The sequence below is a fragment of the Pollachius pollachius genome, assembly GCF_949987615.1.
Source record: "Pollachius pollachius genome assembly, chromosome: 16".
In the NCBI taxonomy this organism is placed as follows: domain Eukaryota; kingdom Metazoa; phylum Chordata; class Actinopteri; order Gadiformes; family Gadidae; genus Pollachius; species Pollachius pollachius.
This window is the reverse complement of record NC_136949.1, coordinates 18,493,934-18,512,307: the sequence shown is the minus strand read 5'-3', so window position 1 is coordinate 18,512,307 and position 18,374 is coordinate 18,493,934. Positions and strand designations below refer to the sequence as shown.

Sequence of the window (18,374 nt, the reverse complement as noted above, 5' to 3'; positions counted from 1 at the left end):
AAGACATTGTGTGTGTGTGGAGGGGAGGGGTCGGGGGGGGGGCTGCTATGGCAACAAAACTCTCTCTTTGCTTGTGTCCTTAGGTTGTGTTCAAATGATCACATTAGTATCGTCACATCCAATCAATCACTCGTATCCTGACAAAGACTGTTCACCGGCTTTCCATTGCTCCATGTTTATTTGGTCCTTGATTATTCATAAAAACAGAATCACACAATAAAGATAAACAGGCAGAATATAACGACATTACACAAATCTCCCCGATTTCAGATTTGAATTTAATAAAAACCAGAGTAAAAGGCTTTCATTTGAATGAATTCTTCAGTCTTTGTAAATCACAGCAACACATAGGAGTCCTGGAGGTTCCTGCCCTGCACACACTTGGAGTGCGCCCGGTCGTCCAAGTGAAGCACGGCACACACCTGATGGAGCTTGCAGGCGTCCTCGCAGCGGATGCTCTTGTCGTAGCTCACCATGAAGTGGCTGAAATACTTGTCAAAGCTGGTGGCCTGCGGCAGCCTGAAGCTCAGGGCCAGCTGCAGCAGACTGTGGGGCCGCAGGTCCTCCAGCCCAAAGGCCTCAGTCATCACGTACTCCCGCCTCCAGTCGGCCCGCCGTCTCTCGTTGGCCTCGGTCAGGTTCAGATAGTACTGCCAGATGTCCTTTGATTCATAGGGAGAGAGAGGGAACCACAGAATGAACCACTGAGAGAAAGAAAGAAAGAAAAATAAAGAACTAAATTAGAAATGTCTTAACATCTTATTGAAAGGCAAGGTTGATAAAAAGGTCAGGTTAGAACAAATTCCCTATTTCTATCTTTCCTGTCACCAGTTTAGAGTATGATTCAGTCGATGGCCATGACTACATCAAAGCTTTAGCTGGAGGTAAATACGAATACTACTAATCAACCATCAATACTAGGTCATCTTGCGATGTTGTTGAGATCCAGAAATAACGTAATGTCTGTTATTATACGTCTCTTCTCGATGCTGTGGAATGCTCAGTTCACTTGCATGGGCCTTCCCGACTTCTGGCGATGAATTATTTTTTGATAATTGTATAATAACTGTTGCTAAGCATATAATGACTGTCAAGAACGGTGGATTTTTTGCCTCCGATTCACGTCTTTGGTATCACTCCGCAAGTAGTCCGGTAACTTATCAAACCCAGCATATTCGGTTGCAAGCGACGGCAACGTCTTTGCCAGACTATTTCTTTGCAGATCAACACTAGAAATGGTAATTGTAAAAAGACACAACGTGTGAAGTTATTTTTTCGTTTTGGCAAGTAGCCGTGTAATAAGCGGGATAATGTATAGAACGTCGCCGGTCATTATCAAAAATAACCCTTTTTTCCCGATGATGACCAGCGTTCTATACATTATCCCTTATACAAGTTACTTCCGAACAAGTAATTTGATTGGACAAGAGGCATTCCATGAGTGCTGATATAGAGTATAACGGCACTGGGACTTTTAACTATACATGTATCACTCCGCTTTACAGGAGTTTTAATAACCGTTAATGTTATTAACAGTCTTTATGTAGCTTAGATTGCAACAAACGTTGCAAATAAATGGAAATCTACAGATAAATGTACAAAGTAGCAAGCTAGTTTGTTTATGTGTTGCTCGGCAACAGTTCAGTCCCAGTCCAGCTGCGGATTTATTTGTGTTGGCGGAGATCAATAAATAAACAAACAAATTATAATCTGTTGTTGCTTATTACTGTAAACAAATAAATGGTGCTTGTAGAACTGTTGTATGAAAGCAATAGCACACTCGAGGTTGTGCGAGTGTGATGACATCAAGGCTGTGATTATCTTCGGCACTCGGCCTATGGCCTCGTACCTATGACCAAATCACAGCCGTGCTGATATTCAGTACAACAACACTCCCTCTCGTGTGATATTGCTTAATTGTATGTCTGGATGTGTGACTAAGGTCTGTCCACCTCATCAGAAAAAAATAATTGTCTGTTGTAGGTCTGGATGTGTGACTAAGGTTTAAATAAAGTATTGTCTGTTGTAGGTCTGGATGTGTGACTAAGGTTTAAATAAAGTTAATGCTTGAGAAACACTTTCCAACATGAGATGTACTTTACTGTACTGTTACTTATCCAACCATGCGAGTGCATTCCGTTGTTTAGATATAGCCGTTTGCTTTATTAAAAAATACTACAGCTCTTTAGAACTGGCATTTTTTGTATACTGCGTTAGTAACTCTCAAATAGTTATATAATATCTGAGTAAAGCGATGTAACAGGATTTTGAAAACATGGTTGGTTTTCGCATTTCAGATTATAATACAATCTTGTTGCCTTTTTAAGTGTTTATTTACACTTTAATGAGGTAAGGATGAGTCAGTTATGATAAACGTTATCATCTGCCTCCACCCTGATTAGGGGTATATTATAACCATGCACATTTTAAAGTATTACATAATTATACTATGCTTTCTAAGCAACCATTTTTCATCTGTCAACATTTTTTTCACATTTTAACAAACAGCATCCCAAATAGCATTTAGGGAAGTTGATCTCAAAAACTGAGCCTAATAAATAAACGACTTTACAAATGTATGATTATGAATATGTAACTTTCTGAACAATAGACTTGAATTATGCATGATCCAGGTTGATTTTCACAGTTCCTACCAACAGCGAGAAGTCTGTGGCGTCGTAGAAAGCCATTCGGAACGCTGGGTTGTTGGAGTAAGGCTCCAACACACTCTTGATCGGCGTAACCGCCGGCGACACAAAGATAGAGTTCACTGGTTTTCCTGCAGATTACGTGACAGTATAAGCATCATATCGTTGTGTACAGAGAATTTAAATAGTTACGTTGTCTCACAATCCACCAACCTAACTATGAATTCCTAATTCCAACCTAATTGGTCAACTAAACATATAACTAGACGTGATCAACTGAGCAGGACAGCCCACCTAGTGGTGCCCACGCTACAGTTTTTCTCAACACATTTTCTGAAACTATAGCTCAATAAACACAAAACTGAAAAGATTTAACCAACAACTTCCTTTTAAAGTTGTAATAAGGTGGTAAATACAGTATAAAGACTGTTGCCATATTGTAATACAATACTGTGAATATATCATATAAATATTGCATTAACACAACTGTATAGGATACAATTCATATTTGTCTAACCAATGAGCTCCAATGGGCTAAACTCACAATCCCAGCTTCCCAGAGTCAAACTGTACACCTATAGTTGATTAGAATGAGAATACACCAATATTACCTATTTTGGCAAAACTCACACTACAGTAATTGCATTGTCTGTGTTGATATAATGATGAAAAAGTACAAAAAGGTAACAAAGTAATTTTTTTTTTTACAGTAACCTGTTCAGCTGATTTGATTGCAAAAAAAGCTTTTTGTAGGCCAACGAAAAATAAGAATAGAAATGCAGTGAAACAGATCTACATGTAAATCAGTCTGTATCCCACCTCCAGATATTAGAATTTGAGCTTCAAGTTTTCGGAATTGTGTGCATAGTTCCATTTATTGTGTGTATACAATTGAGGAAAACTGTAACAGTGCCTTACCGTGTGAATACCTTCAGCAGGTCATAAACAATGGGCTATCAATACAGTAGAGATTCCCTGTGGAGCTACTTTGGCTTGTTTTTGGCTGGTTTCCCAAAGCTTTTATCAGAGTAAACCATTGGGACTTTAGCACCCAATCTTTAATCCCTCAACATAGCTACATTTACCATGATAAAAATAGGAAATATGTGAATATGTCCCCATTTATTAATTCAGAAATAATAACATCTGATATTTAGTTGATTTATGGACCGCAAAACTACAAATCTCCCCATTTTTTATGAGACCCATTTTGGGTTGTTAGTTAAAAAATGCATGCGAAATTCAAGGACGTAATAGCAAAACGGTTCCAATGCATACACAAAAAAAGTACATTTTTTGTGTATGCATGTGGAATTCAGCTCCAGTTGTACTTGTCTGACTACAGGCCTGGGCAGCGTTTCTGTTACTCAGACCTTACCAGGCTCTGTCCTACTGGCTTGAGTATTAAACAAGTATTTGTGTTGCAGAGAAATCGATAGAGGTGATTGATTGTTCTCTGGGTATTTGTCCAGATGTTTGATGCATTTCAAGGGAAACGGAAATGTTTGTATTGGCTTTGAGTGCTGGTTCCTAACCACATGACTGCAGCCCCTCATGAGGGGACAGCCCTCCCTCCATGGACCTACCTTCTTCATCCAGCAGCACCATGACGCTGTCTCGGTGGGTGTGGCCATAGAAGTGGCCTGTGATCACATGGCTGAACTTTCGAAAGATGTACACCAGCCTCTCGTTGTGGCGCTTTCGTATAGCGGTGACGTCTCTGGTAAACGGCAGGTATCCGACCGGCACATGTGCTATGATGAACACCTGTAGAGAGAGTTGGAGGAGTGATCTGGTTGGATCAGTTTCAGACTATAAAGAATCTCCATTCTGGAGTACAACTGTTATTGTAAATTACCAATACTAGGTAGAGATTCATAGAGTACAATCACAATACAATGTAAATACTGGAAACCAACAGCAACATGGGTTATATATAAAATCAATCAATTGAATGAATTCACTTTGAAATGACCAAGTGTAGTAAGTATAAATGTATCCCTTTAGATTTAGGGAACTCTCTCTCATGTTCCTGATCATCCGAAGGCCTCTACCTTCTCCAGGTTCTGGGCAGCTCTCTCCAGAGTGCCCTGTAGCCACAGGAACTGGCCCGCGGGGTCTGTATCGTTGGCTGTGGCTTTGTCTGGACCGTAGTACAGGATGGTGTTGAGACTGATCACACGCAGACCGGGCCGGGCCAGCTGGGAGTAGAAACCCCCTGGGAGAGAATCACATGGAACACACTGGTTCATAATGCTCAAACACCTCACACCCATCAGAGAGTTCACGTGATTTATTGTATAAATCAAACATGTTCCCCTGCTTGGTCTTTTGATGGTGAAATGGCAGGATTGTCATTAATATGTCTAGAATTGTCCTGAATGCATTTAGATTCATCAACAATTAAAATGGCTTCAGTTGGAAATAGCCATGTCAATCAAGTTTTGCTGCCAGGGAGAAAATACGAACACAGACAGACTCACAAAACCAGTAATGACACAAGAAATACAGTAAGACACATCGGCAGTTCTGACCAGTTTGGGTGCAGTGCAATGACACATTATGTATATTTACTATTGTAGGACACTTTAGAGTCCTTCTTGAATTTTTTTTAAAGATTATATGAGACTGTGAACCTGAGCAGCAGCAGCTTACTATGTATAATTAGATGAGAGTCGAGGGAAACAATTGAACTAAAAGATTATTCCTGAAAAACAGCCAAACAATTCTGGGATAATTTCCCGGTTAATATCTGTGAATGCTAATTTATTCTTATTTCATAGATGGTATGTTAATGTGTTCACGCTAGTTTGTCTTAATGTGATCTCAATTTCGTTGGTGATACTGTATTCATTGGTTTTTACAACCTGTTCTGTTGTTAGTATGTGTTATGGGCGTTTCGACAGTACCCTTATGGTACTCTTATGGGTACTGTCGGGGCTGAAGCTGGATGGCGTTAGCCGCTGCAGCTATGTAAGCATTGTGACATCATAGCAGCGCGACACAGTGTAGCCTGCTAATAAATTCAATGAAAAAGAAGAACACGACCCATTAAACAAAGAGCAACAATGGAGGGCGTCCAAGAAGGAAGGCAAACTTTTGCGCGACAATTTCTTCAATAAACAAAGCTTTCGCCGTTGTCCAGAAATACCTTGCGGGCACTGTGTCTGTTTGTTTTTATCCCACTGTCGAACGGAAGGTTCGATTCTGTCGACCAATCAACGGACGGTGTGTACCCAAACGGAGGAGTACCAAAAAATAGGTACGGCTCAGATCGCTGATTTTGGGACCAATATAAGCCAACCGCGCCACAACGTACCGCACCGAACCGTACCGCACTGCTCGATGGAAACGAGGCATGAATTTCCCCCTGGGGGCCCGTTTAGACCCTACCTTCACTGAGCGTACGGAGGGCCTCGTCTTGGAGCCAGGGGGCCCAGAGCTTGGCAACAGCCTGGTAGATGGCGTTAGCAGAACCGGGCATCTGGTCCTTGGAACAAAAGGGAAACACTTGTGAATGGGTTGATCGGCCTGAAGTCATGGTCCACAATAAAGCCTGGCCGTTGCCTATTGTTGATGAGACTGAACTAGTGGGTTGGCCGGCATCGAGAGGCTGGCCTGGTGGGTGCAGTTACCCTGGACTCCTCACGTCTCACTATAGTGATCCAGAGCCAGGAATGTCCCTGTTATGTATGCAATGGATAGTTACATCATTATTCCCATGCCTTAGGGGGCGCACCTGTGAAATGTGTTACTTGTAACATTGTTCTGGTGCTAGTAAATCAAAAGTTAAAATTGAAATCAACGTCTCGACCTGCGTTCTTGTGTCTAAACTATTAAGTTATGCTTATATTATATGAAGAACATAATAGACCCTACATTATATCTGGGAAATGTATGTCAGCATAGCATTTTTTTATTAAAATAATCCCAGATCTCAATAGCATTGTAGTTTGAAACTGTTTCTTCGCGGGGCACTAACGAAGCTAACAGCGGTGGGAGTCCCGTGTGTCTCGCTGTGTTAACCTGCCCTGGAGATGGGCAGCAGAACTCCTTTCTGTAGAGACATCGTTTGGACATGATCACTTCTCATAGGCAGAGTACTCTGCCCTAAACAACAGCCTTACTAAAACATCAAAAACCCAGATACGTGTCACAATCCAAATGTTCCAAATGGAGATAACTTTTTTGAATCAGGTAAAAACGACACGGCCAGTGGAGCTAAAGTTTGGGCACATAGACATAGGTTTAACCGACTACGATGTGTGTACGTGTAAACCAGGGGAGTCCAAACTACGGCCCGCGACCCTGCACAAACAAGAGCAACCAAAGAAAAATGGTGCTACAGGTGAACAAAAACGGCAGAACCAAAGAAACGTATGATAGCGACGCGAGTGAGAGCAGACATTTTTCGACACAGGGGGAAATTATATTTCCTCAAAGAGGTCAAGGGGAAGTGTGTCTGATTTTCAGTGAAACTGTGGCAGTGATAAAGGACTGTAATGTACGACGACACTTTGAAACCAAACAACAGACCAAAGGTCCTACCCGGGTGCCTAGTGTAAACAAAAAGAGAAAATGTGGGAAATCAACAACGTTAGAAACACAGCTGTGCGGAAAATCGAAGAACTTACAACATCAAGTGTCAGATAAAGCTTGTACTTCAGATTTTTACTCCATTGCATGTGATGAGAGCACAGATATCCCAGACACCGCATAGCTTTCATTTTTTTATGGAGAGTTGATGATAGCTTTATGTTAGGACTCGATGAGGCTGTTAAAATGCACTGCATCATCCACCAAGAAGACCTTGTTTAACGTAAATTTGTATGTGTGTCAATGTATTCAGACAACTAAACTTCTATAAACAAAAACAAGATTGATTTGATATAAAACTGAAGCTAATATAAAGTGAACATCATTGCAGGCGACCAGTACTCAATTCTCACTGACCAGCAGTGTTGGGAGTAACGCGTTACAAAAGTAATGTGATACTGTAATGCATTACTTTTTGCTGTAACGCGGTAATGTAAGGCATTACAAAAAAAAAATAAACCCGAAATTAACTGGTGTGTTGTTTTTATACAAATTCACCAACACTGCGAGATTCGCAGAGGAGAGAAAACACGCGAAAATGTTTACTTCCTCTTACTGCTAGAGGAGAAGATGACGGCAGCAGCAGAGTCAGACTCTACATTTGCGAGATGGGCATACGCTCATTATTTTCAGTTCAAGATAAGAAGAACCTTATAGTTAATTGCACTTTGTGTGTGAAACCAAAAGATCTCTCTACCTCACGAAGTAGCACAAGTAATTTAACGAAACATCTAGCGCGGTGCCACGCCAACATCAAGCAAGTAACCAAAAGAAAGCAAACTGAGGATGAGAGTGGAGAAAAAACTGCTAAGCAGCAAAAACTAACATTCTCACGTTCTGCGATGCTTGAACCTCAAGAAGTGAGGAGACTTGTGGCAGAGTATATTGTAAAAGATATGCTGTCTCCATCTTTTAGAAACATTGTGAGCAAGATCCCTGTCCAGGATAGCAACAGCAAGGTAAGCTTCTATTATCACTGCTTCAAAAGGTTAGTGCAACTGGGCTATAGACTATTAAAGGACAATTCCGGTACTTTGAACATTGAGCCCCCTTTCTGGCAAAATATCTGGCTATTTTCTTATTTATATTTTACATCTGCATTTCATTGGCTCTGAAGCTGTACTCTGCTAAATGACAATACAATTGAATCTAATCTCATCTATTTTCAGCATGTACTGCCAAACAGAAAGACCTTTGCAAAGGACTTGGATAAGGCATATGCTGTCATTGCAAAGGAAGTTAAAAGGACCATTGAAGAACAGCAACACCTGTCCACCGTGGCTGATATTTGGAGAGCAAATAACAGATGCTACCTCGGGGTGACTGTGCACTGGATTGATGTTGAAACTTTGAAATGGAGGAAGGCGGCAATAACCTGTCAACAATTCAGGGGTCGCCATACATTTGATAAAATTGCCGCTGAGATCGAGGACATTTTCTCGGAATATGGCCTTACTCAAGACAAAGTTACTGCATGTGTAACTGATAACGGGAGTAACTTTGTGAAGTGCTTCAAGGAGTATCAATATGTGGAGTCTGAAGATGAGGAGGAGGTGGAGGGGGAGGAGGGCGAAGGGGAAGTAGAGATTACAGACCTTCACAGTGTACTGCTTACTGCTGAACACAAAGATGCCCAGGCTGGGCTATTTGTACTGCCTCCCCACCATAGATGCGCAGCCCATACACTTAATCTAATTGCGAACAATGAGGTTGATAAATGGTTGGCAACCAATACAGAATCAAGAGCGGTGTACCGCAGTGCCACAGCCAAATGTTCAGCGCTGTGGACAAAGACAAGCCGCCTCACAGTTGCATCAAATTGTCTGGAAGAGGTTGGTGAGAAAAATTTGATCCCCACGGTGGAACTCATTCTATGATGACTATGCACGAATTACAGAAATGCCCCTCACTAACATAAGTAATCTCTTCACACAGTTTCGGATTAAATGCATGAATGACAGGGAATACCAGTTTCTCAAGGAATACTGTGCTATCATGAAGCCTTTCACAATCTCATTGGACATCCTGCAGGGTGAGGACACTTGTTTTTAATGGGACGCTTCAACCAATGCTAGAGGTTCTAATGGCCAAAACCGTAGCAATGAAAAATGGTCTATCAACAATGTCAACAATGTCAATCAACAAAACACTGATGTCAGTGGAAACAGAGGTAACGTCTTACTTGAATTCTGCCCCTGTGATGGAAAGCCTCCATCAGTTTCCGAGAATTAAAAGAATCGCTCTCCGTTACAATGCACCTACACCATCCAGCGTACCAGTCAAAAGACTTTTCAGTCTCGGGAGTCTTGTGCTCACTCCAAAACTTAACTGTATTGGGTTGGCCGATTTCAGCGCCTTCTTCTGTTGCACTTTAACAGGTATTTTAGTGAAGTATGTAGTGAATAGGATAGCTCCCCACCATAGAACCTCAAAAAGGCTATAAGTTAATTTTACCAGCCTTGTTTGGCTGCATGCTATCTCTGTTCATTTATCTGGTAGTAACAGGTCCTCTGTTAAGTCTTTTATTTCCATTTGTTCATGTATAGCAACTTTAATTTAATTTTTAAGCACTTTGATTGTGATTTGTAATTTTGAAAAATGTGGCTATCCCGACAGAAGCAATAGCCATAAGTCTAGCTATGCTGTGACTTCTCTGTTAATAAAAGAAAATAAAAGGGATTGAAATGTAAAATGGGTTGTGTATCTTGTCATGACTCTTTTTTTAAATATACAGTAGTAGGCTCTAGCTCTATTGATTTCAATATAAATACCTAAAGATACCGTATTTATATTATAAAATGTATTGCACCATGAGCCATAACTGCGACCATTATATTGTACTTTTGTTAGCCTTAAGCCTAGCTCAGTCATTATAACATACCAAATCACCTCCTGCTGTGTAATGATCCGCATTGAACACAAGATCTATTGAGAACACCAAATCCATATTTTGGTGAAAGTAATGCAGTAATATAAAAGTAGCGTAATGCCTTACAATTCAAAGACAGTAATATTGTAATGTAACTAATTACTTTGAAATTACAGTTACAAGTAATAAATAATGCATTACGCTTTTGATGTAACTTGCACTGCTGACCACTGACCAGTTCTCATTGGCCACTGACTAGTTCTCCATTCTTACTGGGTAAGAACGTTCTCTAAGTGTTCCTTATAATTTGCATAGTTCTGATTTATATATGTGTCACGGTCTTGTGATTTATACTGTGCTAACAGTTGTCAAACACGATGTCTTGGACGACAGATGGAGGTCTTTTACATGAGCATTCGGTGAGTAATACGATTTGCTTGTGTGTTCCTTATAATTAAGATTAATGGTATTATTAAGGCAAGCTATAGATATCCATCTCTTTCATTTATTTTTTTATATACTTTTTCAAATGTTATGTTGTGGTTTTAGATGTTTCATCGGACTGATCCCAGACCATAGGACCAAGATGGCCTCCCCAAAGAAGAGATGAACCCTGCGTGGCCACTCTCATAAGGCGCCTCACAGACTTTGCCTGGCTTTGGATGTCATTTATTTTGTATACAGAATCAATTACACACACACACACACACACACACACACACACACACACACACACACACGCCCTCTCCTCTACTCCCTGTTCACACATGACTGCGTGGCCACACACAGCTCCAACACCATCGACAAGTTTGCTGACGACACGACCGTCATCGGCCTGATCACCGACGGCGACGAGACGGCGTACAGAGAGGAGGTAAGAGCCCTGACATCTTGGTGCCAGGACAACAACCTCCAGCTCAACCTCGGCAAAACTAAGGAGCTGATTGTGGACTACAGGAAGCGCCAGGGAGCCGAGCACGCCCCCATCCCCATCAACGGGACGACAGTAGAGAGAGTCAGCAGCCTCAAGTTCCTCGGGGTCCACATCTGCGAGGACCTGACCTGGACTCACCACACTGACACCATCACAAAGACGGCAAGACAGCGGCTCTTCTTCTGCCGCAGGCTGCGGAGGTTCAACATGGACTCCAGGATACTCTGCAACTTCTACAGGTGCACCATAGAGAGTATCCTGACCGGTTGCATCACCGCCTGGTACGGCAGTTGCTCCGACCTCAACCGTAAGACATTACAGAGGGTGGTGAAAGCTGCCCATCACAATACCAGGACGGAGCTGCCATCCATGGAGGACCTCTACACTCAGTGTTGCAGGAAGACTAACCGGATTATTAAAGACCCTCATCACCCCAGTAGCAAACTGTTTCAGCTGCTCCCGTCTGGTAGACGCTACCGCAGCATCCAGTCTCACACCACCAGACTCTCGGACAGTTTCATCCCACGGGCCATAAGACTACTGAGCTCACCACTATGACACTTTATAACTTGCCACTTTATACCAGTCGACATCTGGATAAACATGTCTGTTTACATTTTACATTTATTTAGTTTTGCATTTAGGTCTCTGCTCTCCTTCTTGTGTTCCTCTTATACACTTACTTTTTATTATTATTGGGTGTCAAGCAACGAAGCTGCGAGACAACCTATTGTTTTCGTATGAATTCCTATTATTATTATTTACCTGCCAAGGCAGTCTATGGCAGCCCATAGAACGCCTTGGTGAAAAGTTGTGAAATTTGGCACACTGGTTCAGGACCGTCCCATTAGCCCATGAAGCAAGGTCTCTAGCTCATCAGCTCTAGCGCCACAAACAGGTCAAAGTTCAACATGCATTCATGTTTATAACTTTCGACCCATTCATCCAATATTCACAAACAAGGTATCATTGGATTTCTTAGGCCAAGCCGAGTTCAACACACCCTATGTCGTCCTTTTGCGCCATGACGGACACACACACACACACACACACACACACACACACACAAAATAGCTAAACAAAATAATGTTTAGCTATTTTTAGGCTACCACTGTCATCTATAATTCCTGTAACATTTCAGTGTAAATGTTTTACAGCAACATGTAGGTTATTTGCAGTATTTCATGTCGTTTATGTAATTTTATTTACAAAATTTATTTGTATATCTGTTTTGGAGCAGTTACCTGGCAACTGGAGTTGTCAGCAAAATCCAAGAAACATCTTATTGTAAAAACAACAGATATAGCATGCTGTATCATGCTTTACATTACATAGCACGATACTGATAGTAATTGTGTTGGCAACTTTAATTTCCATCCACTTACAGTCAGTTTGTTAAGGTGTACCATTCTGATGTTCCCTGGCTGAGTCGGGGCTCCGTGGTACAGTGGTTTAATTCCCTGTGATCAGAAAACGACCAGTTTTTGAAAGAGAAGGGCCGACCTCTTCATGAGCCGAGTAACCCTCTATGGGCTGCAGACCTGGCTTTTTAGTTGATCTTATGGTGCGTTTTAGTATTCTCTGCGAACCGACTCGGACCTCGGAAGTGACGTCACGGCCCACCCTTCAATCGTTTTAATATGTTTCGCTCGGTCGTTGGAGGAAAACATGGACGCCACCCAGAAAGCTGTTGTCGCGGTAGCATTGGCAGAGTACCAGGTGCTCCAAAATAGGCCATAGGCAGAGATACGGACGCAGTAAGGTATTGAAGTAATACGAGTGATTGAAATTGCCATTTAAACCACCAAAGCGGTCCAAGCACAATGAAAACAGTTCATACTTCAAGTCACACACCTCTCTGGTATCAGATGTGCTTTTCCAACGGTCGGCTAAAAAGGGGAAATATGTGCCTTTGTCTTCCTCATGACACAATTTAGTCAGCGCTTCTAAGGTTTTTCTATCATTGAGAAAGAAATCAAGCTGTTCTGACCTTATTAAAGCAGAAGAAGTGGAAAAGAGTCTGCAATTAGAAATGACCAAAATGCAATGCAGTTCAGACCTTGACCAGTTAACACTGGAATCTGTACTGATCAAAAGTTATAAAAAAAATGATGTGAACAGCTAAAGAAAGGAATCTGATATGAGTAAAATTCTCAAATGAGCACTAAGACTTGCAGGGTCAATGAAAAATGGCCTCTTGCCCCACCTCGGATAGCCCATGGCTTAGTTGACACATGATCTCACACGCTTGTGCTGCTTTCAGGCGTCAAGGCCCGGCACCTGATTCACACTGGATGCTTCAATAGATTTCCAAAGTCAGCCCTGAAAAGTAGGGCTCAAGTAGGACCCAAAAAAAGACTTTCTCAGCACTGTTCTAAACCCCTCCAAACCAGGTCTAAGGAGGTGGCAAAGAGCTGACCGTGGTGTGAAGGGACAGGGCTGTACCTGAGGCCAGTAGTCATGGTTACCCAAGGCAGGGAAGATTGGTAGTGTGGGGAAGTGGTGTCTGATTGTCTCAGACATGTTCCCGATCGCCTGGATCACCAGGTCAGTGGACAGCTCAAGAGCCGGGACGTGGGGCGGGCTGTCCCTGGAAAAATGAAACAGATGTTGGCCACAAGGCTTCAGAGGAACAGCTGTGGAGAGAGAGGCTATGCTACTGGGGCCAGGGGTCCTTATTGGGATCACTTATGGATTCATTAGCAGCATACCCGGAGGAGCAATGAGGTGACACCATAGGGGCTGAATCGGATAGTTCCCACTAGGGGTTAAAAGGTACTCAGATACTCAGATACATACCCAGTCCATATGATGAAATCTGCCTGCGGGGTCATATGGTTCATGTGATTGAAGGCTGACTGGATGAGGCTGTAGGGAGAGTCGCACAGGAAGTCCCCGTAAGGGCCTGCGTTGGCGGCGGGCGCTCCTTTGGACGACAGGCAGACCTTGGTGGGGTCATCGGCCAGGTGGTAGCTGGCGTCTAGATGGAGGTCTGTGATGTGCCAAAACCTCTCTGGCCGCTGAAGATGACCGTAGCGGGTAGCGTCTGACACCAACAGAGAGAAAACATTTCTTACCCTTCCACCTCCAGTAGGCTGAGATCAAGTCTTCTGATCCAGACAACATACTAGGCTTGGTGTATTTCAACATATATTATTTGAATGTATTTATGTGGGAGGATTTGCATCAGTGGGATTTCAGTTTCAATTGTTTTAAATCAGTTTATATATTTATTGTACTTTTCGTTTTTCTTTCAGTTACACTTTAATCTTAAGGGATTCTTTGTCGGTTATATTTCAGTATTAGTTTGTGAGATCCATTTCCATTTTGTTTCCCTTTTATTATAAGTTCTGAGTATAGTTACAGAATGGATACTATACACCACGTTATGTGTTTTCTCACCAGGGAGACAGACCTCAGCTGTCCCAGGGTGGCATCTCACAGGTTGGTTTTTAATGCGACCAATACACTTCATGATGATAGATTTCAGTCATATAATATAGTTATATAAAGTTTTTTTTCCCCCAATATTCCCCACCGCCACTGGACGGTGAGAGGCATTATGCATTTATCTCCTAAACGTTTGGTTAATCCCGTTTAAACACTACAATCTCACCTCCGACGAACAGGCGAACGTCTTCTGCCGGCGCCGCGACGAGGAGACCTGGGTACATAAGTAGAAACCCCCCGAGGGAGAGGAGAGGGAAACGTCCCATCGTTGATTCTTAAACCTGGGCAAGCATGAGGCTGCTGACGGAGCAGGCTGTCTCTTTAATGCTGTCACCTTATAGTTAGTGTTAAATTTATGTTCAGGGCTGTCTCTGTAAACAGGAAGTCAAACGGTCATGTGACAGGGACGACCCAATATCCCTGGACATATAAAACACACGCTGCTCTATGAACGTCCCCCACGGCTTTAGAACATCCCACAGAACTCAATAACACCCCACACATCGCTATAACATCCCACACATCTCTATAACATCCCACACAATTCTATTTTCATCACACACAACGAAGTTATTGATAAATTCACCGACAGCATTATCGCACAGCCTTATTTTGGGGGAGAACCTGAGATGACAGAACCAACAGTCTGACCATGATCGGTGACAATTTATCAATGATGTGAATTATTAAAGAAAAATATAGCTTAGCGAAGAGCCCACTTGTTATCAAAGTAGCTACTAGACTAATATACTAAGTTAGAGTAACTGGTATTATTAAGTGATATTGAGTACTATAGGCCTAGATAACACTTAATATCATAAACCTTATATAACCTTAACCCTCCGCATTGTGTCTGATAACTGAAAAATAAATTGTTAGATGATTACAATTCATAGTGTTTGCATATGTAATATGCACAATAGGATACAACACAACAGACCCAGAAAGTTGCATTTAGCCTTTTATTTTATTTTATTTATTTTATATAATATGATCCATCACAATGAAAATGTAATAAAAAAAAACTTAAAAATAAGTAAAGAAAAACATAACCACTGTGTTAAAACATTTGGAGCATGTTGGATTGAAAAGTTCAGCATAATAGCCTACAGTTAATAAAAGCCTACTGACAACAAGAGACGTCACACCAGTCATGCCTTCTCATATGTCCGCACAGCGTGGATGTCTTCAAACGTCAAGCTCTGCATAAAAGGTTAAATGAAAAGGACACATTAATTAAGGACCCAGATCAGATCAACCACAGTACTGTACCTTTGCAAAGCGCGAACAATGTATACTTCACTAAAATGATTTGCCTAACTTATAGCCAGTCTACATTTTGAGTCTAGATGAAACTGCCTAGATTTTGATTGACAAGTTGAAAGCCATTAAAGTGCCAGATTGACTGGGCGGTGTCCCTATTAAGGACCGGTCCTAATGAGCATGCTCAGTGGCTCACTGCATATTTGTCATGTGTCTGTTCAAACCCTTAAGCCCAGCCTTAACTGAATTTAGGCCAGAAGCTTATGTATTTGATATTTAAGTCATGACCAGCTATGTTATTGTAGGCTAAAGAATTGTTTCCTGTTCTAAATGAGCTGACATATGTTTGACAAAACAAGCTAGGACATTAATTGGATACTAGTAGCTGAGTGTCGAGGTGTCCCTGAGCAAGCCACCTCACCCTGAGTGTCGCCCTGCATGGTTAACTCCGCCATCAGTGTGTGAATGGGTGAATGAATGGTTGTAAGTCACTTGGATAAAATCGTCAGCAAAACCCCCTTAATGTGAAAATGTAAATGTAAATGTTAATGTAATACTAGTAGACATATTAAGTCCTTTCAGGCTGCCGTGCTATTGGAGGCTATGGTAGCCCACAGAAACGCCCATGGTTACAACTTGTATCTAACATATAATAATGATATGCTTTAAGGATGTGGGTTTTCCCACCCTCCAGTAAGAGTACAGCCAGCAAAACATTTGAAGAGTCAATGAGTGGTTGATTATATTTGTCTGTGACTTCAAGCATCATATTCGGCCAGCGAGTGAAAACACATGGAATTCAGATATTGGCCGATAGAGTTGTTAGGTTGTATGTTACCGCATTCTAGTTATATAAAGTCAAACATCAATTAATAATCACAGCCGGATAATGATTATTGTAATGTGTAATTGATGTGTTATTACCATGACCATCTTGCCATCCTTAATTTCTCTGACAAACTTGGTTTCTTTGCCGTCCCACTTCTGGACTTGGATGAGTTGATCCCCCTCCAGGCTGACAGTGGTCTGTAGAGTTAGGGAAGAATTTGGTGTCAGTGCCTGAATACATGTTCTAAACCACTCAGTAAAGATAATAGGTCTCTTTAGATCAACTCATTGTGCTGGAACAGAGGACGATACTGGATCAAAGAGGAAGGCTGTGTGCGTGTCGGTCTACCTTGCAGCTGCGGTCATCCGCCGTGGCCTCGTCAAACTCCTCTCCCAGGCTGAAGGAGATCTCGGTGTTCTTGAAGGTGCTCTGGGTCTGGATCACCAGCTTTTCCCCGTCCTGGCGGATCACCACCGTGGGCTTGGTCACGTTACCCACCTGCCGGGTGGCGAAGCCCACCCCTGTCAGGAGAACCGCTCACATCAGATCACATGCCTTGGCACTGGTAGCACACAGAACAAGAGATGGAGGCCAACTCACCCAGGGCCTTCATGTAGTCATCAAAGTTCTCGCTGTGGACAAGTTTCCAGGTGGCACAGAAGGCTTCGACCATGGTGGAGCTGAGAGAGTCAGGAGGAGAGTGAAGCTTTGGGAAACTTTTCTCTTCATCTTTGAACCCTTCTCGCACTCATTAATATGTACACTGGGGGCTAGCCTGTCATTGGCTCAGGAGATTTTCCCCAACATGTGATAGGTCTAAAGAAACCCCCTTCACCCCCACTGTTTAAACTGGGTCAGGGCTCCAGCTCAACCAGACCCCCTGTTGTGTTTCACGGGCATTTACTAATAATGACATGATCAGACATTACCTCACACTAGTGTCCATTATGGTTACAACATGGTCCCTTGTTAGGATGGATGGCCCACATAGAAACACCCTGCCCGTTCCTAAATGTAGGCTAATATGTTTAATGATGGCTGCATGTGTCGGGGGAACTACTCAGCTGAATCATCCTGTTTGACAGGCTATTGTACTTATGTACATTCATCGCCATCCCATGATTAATTGCTAGCCCATGAGATTTCTCTATGCCAAGCAATGAAGAGGGCCGTCCACAGCCGTCTGTGGGAAGCCTTATTGTAACAGTGGTAGGGCAGATGAAGGCTCCCAGCAGCTCTGCCAACGTGGTCCTCTATGCTGCTGCTGGGACCCAAATGCACTTTTAAAGCCTGCTCGGGTTGACGTCTTGGTAAAGAAATCCTGATCATGCAAACATGCACTAAACTCAATTCATATGGAAATAGACTACTAGGAAATAATTGCACTATACATTATTAATATTATTAGCTTATTAATAAATAATACTACATGTTTTGACCGAAAGCGTAAGGGTCGCTGGCCCCTCCCCCTGGCTGAACGCAGTACTACAGGCCTCAGTATAAAGGACTACTCTATTGGGTATTAGTGTAGTATAAAGGCCTGGTCTACTGGGTATTACTGTAGTATATAAGCCTAGTCTACTGGGTTTGACTGTACTATATAGGCCTATTCTACTGGGTATTACTGTAGTATATAGGCCTAATCTATTGGGTATCACCGTAGTATATAGGTCTACTCTATTGGGTATTACGGCTGTATATAGGTCTATTCTAGTGGGTATGACTTTAGTATATAGGCCTACTCTATTGGGTATCACCGTAGTATATAGGTCTACTCTATTGGGT

General features: G+C 42.2%; 2 protein-coding genes across 3 annotated transcripts; both read right to left on the bottom strand.

Annotated features, from left to right (window-relative positions):
* Positions 1–179: 179 nt before the first annotated feature.
* On the bottom strand, positions 180–14,855 carry smpdl3a (sphingomyelin phosphodiesterase acid like 3A). 2 transcript variants are annotated; one of them, XM_079753224.1, is made up of 8 exons: positions 14,664–14,855; positions 13,847–14,093; positions 13,493–13,637; positions 6,042–6,138; positions 4,703–4,866; positions 4,235–4,415; positions 2,655–2,779; positions 180–704 (listed from the first exon to the last, which is right to left on the bottom strand). In XM_079753224.1, exons 1-8 carry the CDS (start codon positions 14,761–14,763, stop codon positions 336–338), a joined length of 1,428 nt encoding a protein of 475 aa, XP_079609350.1. In that variant the 5' UTR covers positions 14,764–14,855; the 3' UTR covers positions 180–335. The 2 variants fall into 2 exon arrangements, with proteins under 2 accessions (XP_079609350.1, XP_079609351.1); XM_079753225.1 differs by having other exon boundaries at positions 180–662.
* Positions 14,856–15,648: 793 nt separating this feature from the next.
* Positions 15,649–17,262, bottom strand: LOC307088188 (fatty acid-binding protein, brain-like; the record flags this gene model as incomplete). The annotated part of the gene is made up of 4 exons (XM_079754004.1): positions 15,649–15,699; positions 16,685–16,786; positions 16,938–17,110; positions 17,190–17,262. The coding sequence occupies 4 exons, from the start codon at positions 17,260–17,262 to the stop codon at positions 15,649–15,651; spliced, it is 399 nt and encodes a 132-aa protein (XP_079610130.1).
* Positions 17,263–18,374: the final 1,112 nt, after the last annotated feature.